Raw genomic sequence first — 11,471 nt, 5'->3', positions numbered from 1 at the left:
TGAAAGAGTTTTATCATTTGGGCACAAGTGGCTCTACTATGGGATCCTGCTTCAAAAAACTTGCATTATGGGAAACAAGAGCCTTTCCTACCAGCCGAGGAAACTGGCATTATAGCCTCTTCAACACACAAGGAGATGCCACAGCAGCAACAACACCCAGGAGCAGCCGGCACCACCAATGGAGTGGCCAAAGGAGAACATTGCAGGAATTGGGCAGCTGCTGTGTGGACCTAGGCAAAGGCTTGATGCAAGAGGTGAAGTCACAGGGATCTAGAAGGGAGCAGAGATGACAGCAACAGCAGTAGGTCAGGCAACTGCCCCATGGCCACTGGAAGTGAGAGTTTCCTGGGGGACGCCCGCAATAGTGTATCAGCAGCTCAGGGGTCCAAACTGCTTCCTAAAGCAATACACAGAGGAAACACCAGCTATGGAAGTGGAGAGATGAAGGCAAGGATGTAAGGACATCCATCCCATAAAAAGCAAATGGGGGCTCTCCAACATCTACACCAGGAAGCTAAGGAGTGACCCCTGCAGGTGGCAGCTCCCCTGCCACTGTCCTCACAGAATGCTGCAGCCTCTGCAACCCCTCTAGCTCCTCCACCCCTGCCCAGAAATGCCAAGAAGCTCCCAGCTCTTTCCCACTATCTGGGTAGTAATGTTGAGGTGAAGGACAAAGAGAAGTTGGTACAACAAGCCATGCTCTTGAAATATGCAAATGCATATGCTTCTGCAATAGTTGTAGATTATTGTGCAACTTGCTTTCTCATCTGCCTCTCACTCTGCTTCCCTGTCTTTGGTCTTCTCTGGAACTCAGATTCGTGGAAATCTGTAAAACCCAGACATTGATGATGCCGATGAACTCACAGGGCTCAGTGAAGTGCAGATGAGGTCATCCACTGAATGTGCTCTGTAAACTCTGAGGTGACATGTGTGTGGTGCTGGGAAAGTTTCCAGAACCCAGGTGGGGGTGAGAGTGAGTCAACAGGGAAGAAAATTGTCCAAAAGTGTTCTTAGAAGACCAACACCTGGTGGTTCAGCATAAATAGCCTGTGCCTGTGGGCCAAGGAAACGCTCATTTGCCTGGAGACCCTGACCCTGGAGGAAGCAATGGTGAGTGTCACTGAGGGACTGTCTTTTTGTTTCCTTTGTGCCCAGTGAATGTCCCCCTGCCCATTTGGGGTGCTCTAATGCACTGGTGTTGAGGAAGACAGGGTCTATGTAGCTCTTCTGCTCTGGGAGGTTTGGGTGTGGGTGTGGGTATGAGAGGGCAGCATAGTGGGGGAAGAAGGACCATTCTTCTGCCCCTCACTCTGCTTCCTTTGCTCAGTGGGAGATTAGCCTTCTGGGCTGGGGGACGGTGGGTGAGTGGGATATGACACCCACCCGGACCCCAGATGCCATTGTCAGGAAGCCTCAGTTGGGAATGCAATTTCAACTTCTCACTTGGCTCTCTCCATCCCTGATTTCTTCAGAAAAGAAGGTGGTGGAGGAGAAACAGCCCCGGCCTTCTCAGGCCTGGTGTCAAAGTCCATCCTGGTACCAACTGCCTGTTGGACCCGGATAAACATGATTTTCTGTTAGCTCATATTTTGCTCTAAAAATACACCCACTGGACAAGTTACTGATTTCCAATTAATTTTTAGAGGCGTCATTTTTCAATAATACTTTAGTCTGACATTGAGGCATAAAGTGAACACTATGTTGGTTTAAGGGGATGTGGCTCTGCCCAATACCTCTATAGGCCCAGGGAGGAGGCCTCATCCAAGTCCTAGGTCCCCAACCCTGTGAGGGGGCTCCTCCCCAGGCCCCTTTCTGCTACAATGAGCTGTGGTGCCCTCTGTGCCATCTTGAGCTTTTGGGCAAAATGCCTGTCGCTTTTCATTCTTCCCCAGATGTGGGCACAGGGCCCTTAATGTGGCAGCTGCACACCAGGGGGCAATGCCCTGGCTCTGGCTGGAGCCTTTGGTGCTTGTGGCCGAGCCTCTGCCCCAGCAAGTGCCACTCTGCTGGCCTTGAGCTTGCCTGGTGTTTAGAGACTCCCATGGTGCCCGAGGAAGTGGTAAACTCAGAATGAGAAAGAACTGGTGCCAACAGGGTCCTCCACAGCCCAGAACCACCAGCAGGTGGAGAAGAAAGCACTTCTGTGGCCAGGAAGGCCCTCCACTGCCTCCCCCTCAGGCTGCCTGGCGATCCCTTCTCCTTTGCTCTGTCCCTGAGGCTTGTTCTCAGCCTCTGTACTCCCATGTGTGCTTTCCTGGCTCCTAACTTTAAGGTTTCTCTCAAGAGGAAAGAAGCCCACCATTGGGAGTGACCAGGCTCTGGACCCAACCTGAACTCTCTTAGCTGAGGAGTCCCTCTCACATGTCAGTGGACACCCTATTGAACATCTGCTTTTTCTCCAACTAAAACCCCCCTTTCTCTGAGGGAGCTCACCTCACATGCCCTCCTCCACCAGGCCCCTCTCCCCATTCATCCCAGGTGGAGGGGTAGCACTCTAGGCGTCCCCGGGTCTATCAGCTATTCCTAGAACTTTTTCTGAGTTCCATCTCGAACTTTCTTCATGGAGACAGTGTCTAGTCCAGGAATGGCAGACCACCTGGCAAACATGTAGCCATGTACCCATCTTGTGTTAGGACAGATGCCACTGAGCATTCTGGCTCTCTCCAGACAAGCACTGAAACTACCAGTGCTGGTCCATCCAAGGCTACAAGTGACAGGAAATGGGATTGCCCAGCCATCTTACTGATACAGACAGGGAGACGGAGGTTCAAATAGGGGAACTGTCCTGCCCAAAGACACTTCATGAGTCCTTCCTGATGTGACAGGTGGCCTCAGTGAGGAGTTCTCATCCTAGTCGTGCCGATGGCAGTGAAAGGGAAGTCACTAGAAGGGACAAAATGGGGCATCTGAGAAGAGGTAGATGTTGCTGATAACCCATGTCAGCGTTCAGCTGAGTAACTCATGCCCTCCCAGGCCAGACTGTATGGCCGCCTTGTCCTAAATTGCTTTCGGAGTCCTGCTGCTCCTAATCCCACAGAAGGAGCGAGGTGGTAGGAAAGTGCCTCTCTGAATTCCGTGTGCTGGGCTAAGCACTAACCCGTGTTCTGAAACCAACACCATGTCCTTTTTCTTTGTGTCCACCCCTGAAGGCCATGCTTCTTCTCCTCTCCATGCTGGTCCTGCTCACACAGCCTCCAAGGTCATGGGGAGCAAATGTGAAGACCCTTTCCCGGAAACCTTTGATTGATAACTGCACCCTGGTCACGTGTAGCCCTGTGGAGAATGGCCTGCCTGGTCGTGATGGACAAGATGGGAGAGACAGCCCCCGGGGCGAGAAGGGGGATCCAGGTAGAGCTGGGACCGTGGGCTTGTCCTGGTGGGCATGGGTGGGCACTGGAATTGTAACCAACTCAGCAAGTCTGGATGTTCTGCTGTGGAAGCCCTGGAAATGGAAACCCACCTCCTTGGGAAGAAGTCCCCTAGACATTCAGTCCACCTAAAGCACAGTGCTACCAGTTGGCAAATGACAGGCTGTCCTGAGCCCCGAGGTGTTATTCCCCTCCCCTAACCGTCAGGATTCCTCCCCTAGGGTCTTCTGATTCCTCTCACCCGAACAATGAGCAAATTGTGGGTAAATGCCTGGTCTTTGGGGCCCGGTGGAACTAAGCTGCGGCACTTATAGTTGGTCATTATGGTTGAATGATTTCTGTGCAGTGTGTGAAATATTTAACTAAATTCTACTGCATTAGAGGTTGGCAAAGATGAGGTTCTGTGGCCCCACACTCAGGCCTGATCAAAAGGATTTACTTAAATGCACTACGGAGAGGAGGAAAGGGAGCTCATATTTTATAACTGGAAGTTTGTAGCTTTTGACCTTCACCCGTTTTTCCCACCACCCAGCTCCCATCTTAGGCAACCACCAATAATCTGATCTCCACATTTATGAGTTCAGGTTCTTTATTTTGTTTCTTAGAATCCAGATATAAGTGAGATCATATTGTATCTGTCTTAATTTGTATGACTTCTGGCACTTAGCATAATTACTTCAAGATCCATTCATGTTGTGGCAAATGGTATGATTTTTTTTGTCCCTAAGTATTACAGTGTGTGTGTGACATTTTTATCCATTAATTCATTATGGACACTATTAGGTTGTTTCCATCTGTTGGCTACTGTAAAAAATGTTGCAATGAACATGAGAGTAGAGATACGTTTTCAAATTAGTGTTTTATTTCCTTTGGATATAACCCAGATGTGGTATTGCTGGATCATATTTATTTTTAAAATTATTATTTTTTAAAAAAAATATTTTTATTGATTTTTTACAGAGATGAAGGGAGAGGGATAGAGAGTTAGAAACATCGATGAGAGAGAAACATGTATCAGCTGCCTCCTGCACACCCACTACTGGGGATGTGCCCACAACCAAGGTACATGCCCTTGACCAGAATCGAACCTGGGCACCTTCAATCCACAGGACGACGCTCTATCCACTGAGCCAAACCAGTTAGGGCTAAATTATTTTTTTAATATCTTAAGGAAACTGCATATTGGTCCCCATAGTGGCTGCACCAATTTACAATCCCACCAACAGTGCATAGGAGTTCTTCCTCTTCACATCCTCACCAACACTTGAGATCTTTTGTGTTTTTTATAGTCGCCATTCTAGGAGGGGTGAGATGATATCTCTTGGGTTTGATTTGCATTTCCCTGGTGACTCATGTCAGGGATCATTTCTGATATAAAGTTTGGTCCTAGGAAGGGGAAAGCAAGGAGTCCATGATCCAGGATAAAAGCTGGCAGACCCCGTGCCAACCTCAGCCTCGGGGCAGGGAAGGTACACTTCATGGAAATCAGACAGTTCTTCGCTTAACCACCCCTCCAGCTCTGGCAGGCCTGTTTCCTCACCTGTGAAACGGGGATGTGCACACCCGTCTCCTGGGTCACCACTGGACTGACGAGTGTGGAGGTGGAATGTCTACACCTGTGGAACCTGAAGGAATGCAGGGCTGACCTGCAGGTGCTGCGCCTCCTAGGCCCAGGGCCAGGTTTATGCCCATTTCTTCTGCTGCTACAGGTTCACCAGGAGCTACAGGGCGAATGGAGATGCTGGATGTCCCCAAAGGGGACAATGGCTCTGCTGGAGAACCTGGACCTAAGGGAGACTCGGGGCCACGTGGTGAGCAGTGGGCGTGGACTGCAATGCCTGCCACTAGGCCATGCAGGAGGATGCACATACCCATCCCAGGAAGGAGGGTGGCCTGGGGGTGGCACTGGGTTCACGCAGGGAAGGCGGTAATACTGCTGGGCGGCGTCTGTAGGACGGTGCTGTTCTCTGACCTCTATGACTGCTCTCACCTTCTCACGCTCTCCCCCTTCTGAGAAGACTCCATGCACTGACTGGCTGGTCATTTGCCTAGGACCTCCGGGACCTGCAGGTGTGCGCGGGCCGGCTGGAAGAGAGGGTCCCTCAAGAATACAGAGGGATGTAGGACCCCAAGGTAAACCAACCCCCAAAAGAGAGCCTGGACCCAAAGGTAGGAGGTTGGTGTGTGGAGGTCCAGAAGGGAGAGGGAGGAATGAGGTTGGCAACCCATTATGTGAACTAAGGATGCTCAGTGTGCCAGTGAAGCGAGGCCATCACCACTGGCAGGCCTTGCTGTGGCCCCTGAACCGCCCCCCCCCCCCAAGCCCGCACATCTGGAGGAGCCCAGGCAGTGGAGTGCACAGTCCCCCAGTTCCCCTTCTCTACGTGGAGGTGAGGAAATCATCCAGCCTGCAGACACTCTCAGCAGCCTTTGTCCTAATCTGTACCTTCCTCAGGAGAAGTGGGTGCCCCAGGCGTGCAGGGCTCTGCAGGGACAAGACGCTCCCCCAGGTCTCATAGGGGAGAAAGGTGCCCCTGGTGAGAGTGGAGACCCTGGATTTGCAGGGGCAGCTGTGACAGTGGCTGTGGGCTTCCTGAGGTCCAGCTCCTTACCTCTCCCCCAGGAAACCCTGTCACTGAGCACCCTTCCCTTGGACCCGGACTCTGAGCCAATTCCTGACTGTGAGGGACTGGTCTTCACTGTGCCTCTCTCTCCTGCAGACATCAGTGCTCTGTGGCAGCAGCTAGAGGCCTTGCAGGGGCAGATAAGACGCCTGCAGGGAGCCTTCCTTCAGTATAAGAAAGGTGATTTCCTGGACCTGGACTTGAACCTGAGACAGTCGCCAAGGGCAGGCCCCAGGCAGGGTCTGTGTTGGGTTTGGAGTTGGCCGGGCCTGAGGCAGGCCTGGTTCTAGGATTGGGGGCTCTAGGATGCTAGTGGGTTTGGACAATGGGCTGGACCTGGGACTGGGGCAGGACCTGGGGCTAAGCATAAGGTGGGGCAGAGCAGGGCAGCCACATGGACCAGGAGCTGGAAGCAAATTCAAGGGACACGGAGCAGGGTGTGGCCCCTACAACAGCTCAGTGGGTTGGTGCCAGCATGGTCAAGGCTACCAGGCTCCAGCCTCCAACATCACAGCCACCTGTGACCCGAGCCAGATCAATGCCCCAAGCCCAGTGCAGGTCAGGCCTTCCCTCCTGCTAACCTGTGCTTATCCCTGGACACCCCACTACCCAGGATGCATTTCTTATCTCTATGGGGCTAGGTGTGCAAACCCCTCAAGATGATGCTGCCCAGCCCACAGCAGCAGCGACTCCAGACACTGTCCTGAGAGTTGGGGCTGGGATGCTGTGCTTGGGATCAAGGCTGTGAGGGTCTGACCTTGGCATGTGGCCATTGAGAGTCTCACCTGAGACAGGCCCTGGGTCCGGCAGGGGGCAGGCTGCCTCTGGGCTCTGCCAGTGCTGGGCTCTCCCGCTGCTCCCTGGGTGTTCATGGTGGAGACTCTCCCCCAACCTGGGTGCTGAGGAGTCAGAGGCTCCAGCAGCACAGCCCAGTGCCTGTGCCTGTGGGCATCTCCACCTCAGTCCCTAATTTCCCCCCCTCCTCCCCGCTTTCCCCATGTCAGCTTTGAGCTCAAATCATTCAGCAAATCTCATTGATCCAAAGAGGAGTTTCTGAAGGAGGAGAGCACACAGGGGAGAGACATGGAGTTAGCTCCTACCTACCTAAAACCACTAAGTACCCACGTACCAAGGGTGAGGTTTCAAGCATTTGGTATGTCTCCCTCTCTCCACAAACATGCATGTGTGCTTACTCACTCACATGCACACTGATGCAAACAAAGGAAAATTCATGGTATACACCTGACACACCTGTGTGTATTACACACATGCCATCACTCACCTCATGTTATCTACACCCATGAGCACACACCCATATTCACACACACCAGGTGGGCCTTCAGTGCTCCCATGTGCCTCCAGATGGGCACGTGGCCATATTCGTGTATGCACACACAGACCCACCCGGGTGCAGGTAGTGAATGGCAGAGGAACTCCTGTCCAGGGCTGCTCCGGGTGCCCTCCTGAGCCTGTGGAGAGTCTGCCTCCTGAACCCTTGTGGAAGGGTCACAGTGGGTCAGGGTGCAGCCAGGGCTCCTCACCAGCCCTTTGGGGCTGCAGCACAGCCCTCTCAGGAGCCCTGAAGGCTTTTATGCAAGAACCCAGAAGTCAAAGGGATGGAAAATGAGCCCGGCCAGCGTGGCCCAGTGGTTGATTGTCTGCCTATGAACCAGGAGATCATGGGTCCATCCCTAGTTAGAGCATGTGCCTGGGCTATGGGCATGGTTCCCAAGAGGGGTGTGCAAGAGGCAGCCAATCAATTATTCTCCGTCATCATTGATGTTCCTATCTCTGTCTCCCTCTCCCTTCCTCTCTGACATCACTAAAAAAATATTAAAGCACACACACACACACACACACAATAACAACAACAGCAACAACAAAGGGATAGAAAATGAGATGGAATGAAAACATATAGTTAAATGTCACACAGGTGATGCTTTTATAAATTGTATTCCCATCTTAGAGATGAGGAACTGGAAACCCTGAAAAAGGAAGTGACTTTCCCTTGTCCACCTGGACAGTCATGGCCAAGGCGGGGCTGAATACCTGGCCCTCTGACTCCCAGACAGGCCTCTCTCCAGCACTGACTCTCTCCTGCCCCTGACGCCCAGGCACACCTCTCAGCTGTCCTTGTCCTCTCTCCCAGCTCTCCAGCCTCCCCCACATGCACACCTAGAGGCCAGCACTGGGCGCACACAGATGGCCCACCCTCTCCTCTTCTTTTCCACATCCACACCCAGCACGAACCCCTTGTCATTGACTCATGCCCTGCTGTTATGCAGGGTCCACAGTGAGATCAAAGGGAGCACCTTCCTTATTTCCAGCTCTCAGAGGCTGCACGATGCCAAAGCTTCCCAGTCCCGCCCAGTAATTGGGAAACCGATTCTGCCATGTAACATGGGGTGAAACAGAAAGAGCACATCTTAGCTCTAGTGTGAGATCAGATAAGAGTGAGCCCCCAACTCTGCATGTGATGGTCACATGGAGTTGAGCCTCTTACTTAACCTCTCTGAGCCCAGTGTTCTCACCTGTAACTAGACAGGCAGATCCGCCTCCCAGAGCGCACCATGGAGCCGGGGTCTCACCTTTGTTCTCCCTGGTGCTCTGACGCCCAATATCAGAGGCCCGGGGCTCTGGCTAGAACACAAACGTCTTAGATCCATTCAGTGTTGGAAGGTGCCCCCAGAACCCCAACCTGACTGTCCTCTCCTCCTAGTGGAGCTCTACCCCAACGGCCGAGATGTTGGCCAGAAGGTCTTCAAGACAGCAGGCTTTGTAAAACGTTTCCAGGAGGCAGAGCAAATGTGCGCGCAGGCTGGGGGGCAGCTGCCCTCCCCACGCTCTGCAGCTGAGAACTATGCCTTGCAACAGCTGGTCGAGGCTGAGAACAGTGGAGCTGCATTCCTGAGCATGACTGACTTTTGGATGGAGGGCAGGTTCACCTACCCAGAAGGGGTGCCCCTGGTCTATTCCAACTGGGCCCCCGGGGAGCCCAACGATGATAGTGGCAGGGAGGACTGTGCGGAGATAATGGCCAACGGCAAGTGGAACGATGTGCCCTGTGGAGCGAAGCGCCTTGTGATCTGCGAGTTCTGAGCCCTTGGGGTGGGTGGGGCAGCCATGGTGCAGAGGCCTGGCCCAGACCCCTGTGCTGCTGACACGACAAGGAAGAGCTGAGGGTTCTGTGACCTGGTTTCTGCACAGAGCTGAGGGATGAGGCCCACCAAGGGCTCCCATGGAACTCCTCTCTCATAATAAAATACGAAACTGGCTTTCTGGCTGCTGTGTCAGAGGAAGAAGGGCCAGCCTGCTTTCCCAACTGCAAGGGATAAAATTAGTCCCCAAAATCCAAAGGCTCCTCCTCAGCCCTCTGCCTCCTCAAACTGTCAACCCAGCTAGTCACTCCCTGCTCTGTCACTCCCTCCTCTGTCACTCCCTCCTCTGTCTCTCCCTCCTCTGTCACTCCCTCCTCTTGCTTTGGTGTCCCCTTATGGCAGTTCCTTATCTTCCTCTTTTGCTTGCCCCTCCTCCTCTGCTTGGCCACTTAATGGTGACCTGCTCAAGCCTTAGCTCTCAGTTCTCTTCACTTCTCACCCTCACTCCAGGGATGAGCTCATTCTGTCCAGGGCTCAGATCCCTGGCACCCACATTACATGCCTGCCCAGGACCTCCTGGGGCCCAGACCCCTTGGCCAATGCCAGCTGGAGCCCCAGGGCTGGGCGGTTCCAGTGGCTGCTCCTTGTTTCAAGGCCTGAGACCCGGAAGGAGCACAGCGCCGTGGGCTGACCTGGCAGGTCATCTGCCTCCCTGGCAGGACTGTGTGGCCCAGTTGAGTAGCCTCCTCCGCATCCCTGCACACCAGGACCTCATTCTACCCTGTCATTGTGACTGCCTGTCGGCTCATGGGAGGGAGTCCCACCTGCACAATCCCCATTCCAGCCGAGATCTCAGGCACAGAGGGTCCAGCCAGGCTCAGGTTCACCCCCAGCCCTGCCCTGGCCTCCATCCAGGAGGTTCTTCCCCCAGGCCGGTCAGAGACAGCTGGGCAGTTCCTCCTCCTCCTCCCACAGAGAGTGGGGAGTGGGGGAGAGACTTGCTCAAGGCCCCAGGTGTGTCAGTGCTACAACTTGGTCACGAGAAAGGACATCTGATCCCAAACCTTATATTTCTGGCCTGTCAACTTTTAGGCCAAAGGCCTCTGTATACCAGTTGATTTTAATGACACTTGTGCTTAAGAAATTGGAATGACAGCCGAATGAAGCCCAGGCTCATAGGAGAGGCAACAAGACAGGAAACCAGCCCTCCTTTGTTCCCAGGGACCGGAGGCCACACCCCTCTTCCCAACACAGCAGCCACACCTCAGATGTAGGACAGCAGATCTGAAAGCAAAAAGCCACATCTAATACCCATGGTGTCAGATGGGTAGGAGATTGACGGGAATGATCAATTAGTTGAGGAGGCAGAGGGCTTAGTAAGTTATGTAATGACTATCCACTGGGATGTACAGCTGAAATTAATATCACACAGCATGTCACCTCTAATTTAAAAATGAAAAATAATTTAAATAAATAAAGTGATTATTGATAGGTAAAAAAGGAAAAACGTAAACCACATCTCCCAACAGCACACAGCTCAGTCTCTCTGCTGAGACCTTTTTCCTATTACTGGAAAAAAAAAAGCCCCAAGTCCTGGCAGCTTCTGAAATATGTCAGTTATGCAGCAGTGGGCAAATACTCTTCAATTCAGAAGTTACACCTGGACAGCATCTGCCAGGGAGCTTAAAAAGGTATTTCATTGCAAATAGAAAGGAAAAAGCAGTGGATATGGTTTAAGCCCAGGGAGGCATTTTTTCTAAGAATGAAGAGTTCTGAGGTGGCTCAAGGACTGCGGGTGCACAAGCAGCGCTGTGCGGTCTCCCTGCTTCTGCCTCTGTGCATCCTCACCTCTCTTCCTCCTTCTCCCACCACCTTCTTCTGCTTCTGGCTCTCAGCTGCCCAAGCACAGAGTCATGTGTCACACCGAGATCAGAAACCCTTGCTTGATATCAGGTCAAAATTCCTGTGGAAGTGAATCTGCCTGTCTCAGATGCCCACCTCTGGCCCAACAGACTAGGCCTGAGGTGGACCCCACAGCACAGTATGGCCATTGGGACCCATGGAAGGTCATGGTGGTCCAACAGTCCTTCTAAAAGTGACCACTTTCCAACCCAGGACATAAGGCAACCCATTTCTTTGACGAAAGTGGAGGTAAATTGCATAACTGACTCAATGTGAAGAAAGATGTGTCCTGTGGGGTTGAAGGGCAGGAATGTGGAGACCCAGGTCCTGGGAGAAGCTTTAGATCCACCTCAGCACGGGGTCTGGTTCCCTCTCCAGCACAAGAACAGTAAGGAGGTTCATTTGGAATCTGTAGACACGCCAACAAAAGCCAAGGACTAAGCAAGTATTCCAGAAATTCCGGTTTCAACCTTTCTTAG

At 52.7% G+C, this 11,471-nt stretch overlaps 1 protein-coding gene across 1 annotated transcript; it reads left to right on the top strand.

The window, feature by feature from the left end:
- Positions 1-1,075: 1,075 nt before the first annotated feature.
- Positions 1,076-9,210, top strand: LOC102438800 (pulmonary surfactant-associated protein D-like). Its single transcript, XM_014449237.2, is given in 7 exon segments — positions 1,076-1,110; positions 3,150-3,348; positions 5,078-5,179; positions 5,421-5,537; positions 5,824-5,867; positions 5,869-6,172; positions 8,712-9,210. Coding segments are annotated over 7 exon segments (1,149 nt in total). The 5' UTR covers positions 1,076-1,107; the 3' UTR covers positions 9,092-9,210.
- Positions 9,211-11,471: the final 2,261 nt, after the last annotated feature.

This window comes from Myotis lucifugus, unplaced genomic scaffold (genome assembly GCF_000147115.1).
Source record: "Myotis lucifugus unplaced genomic scaffold, Myoluc2.0 scaffold_1080, whole genome shotgun sequence".
NCBI lineage: Eukaryota > Metazoa > Chordata > Mammalia > Chiroptera > Vespertilionidae > Myotis > Myotis lucifugus.
The sequence above is the reverse complement of the archived record's forward strand: the minus strand, read 5'-3'. Positions and strand labels throughout refer to the sequence as shown.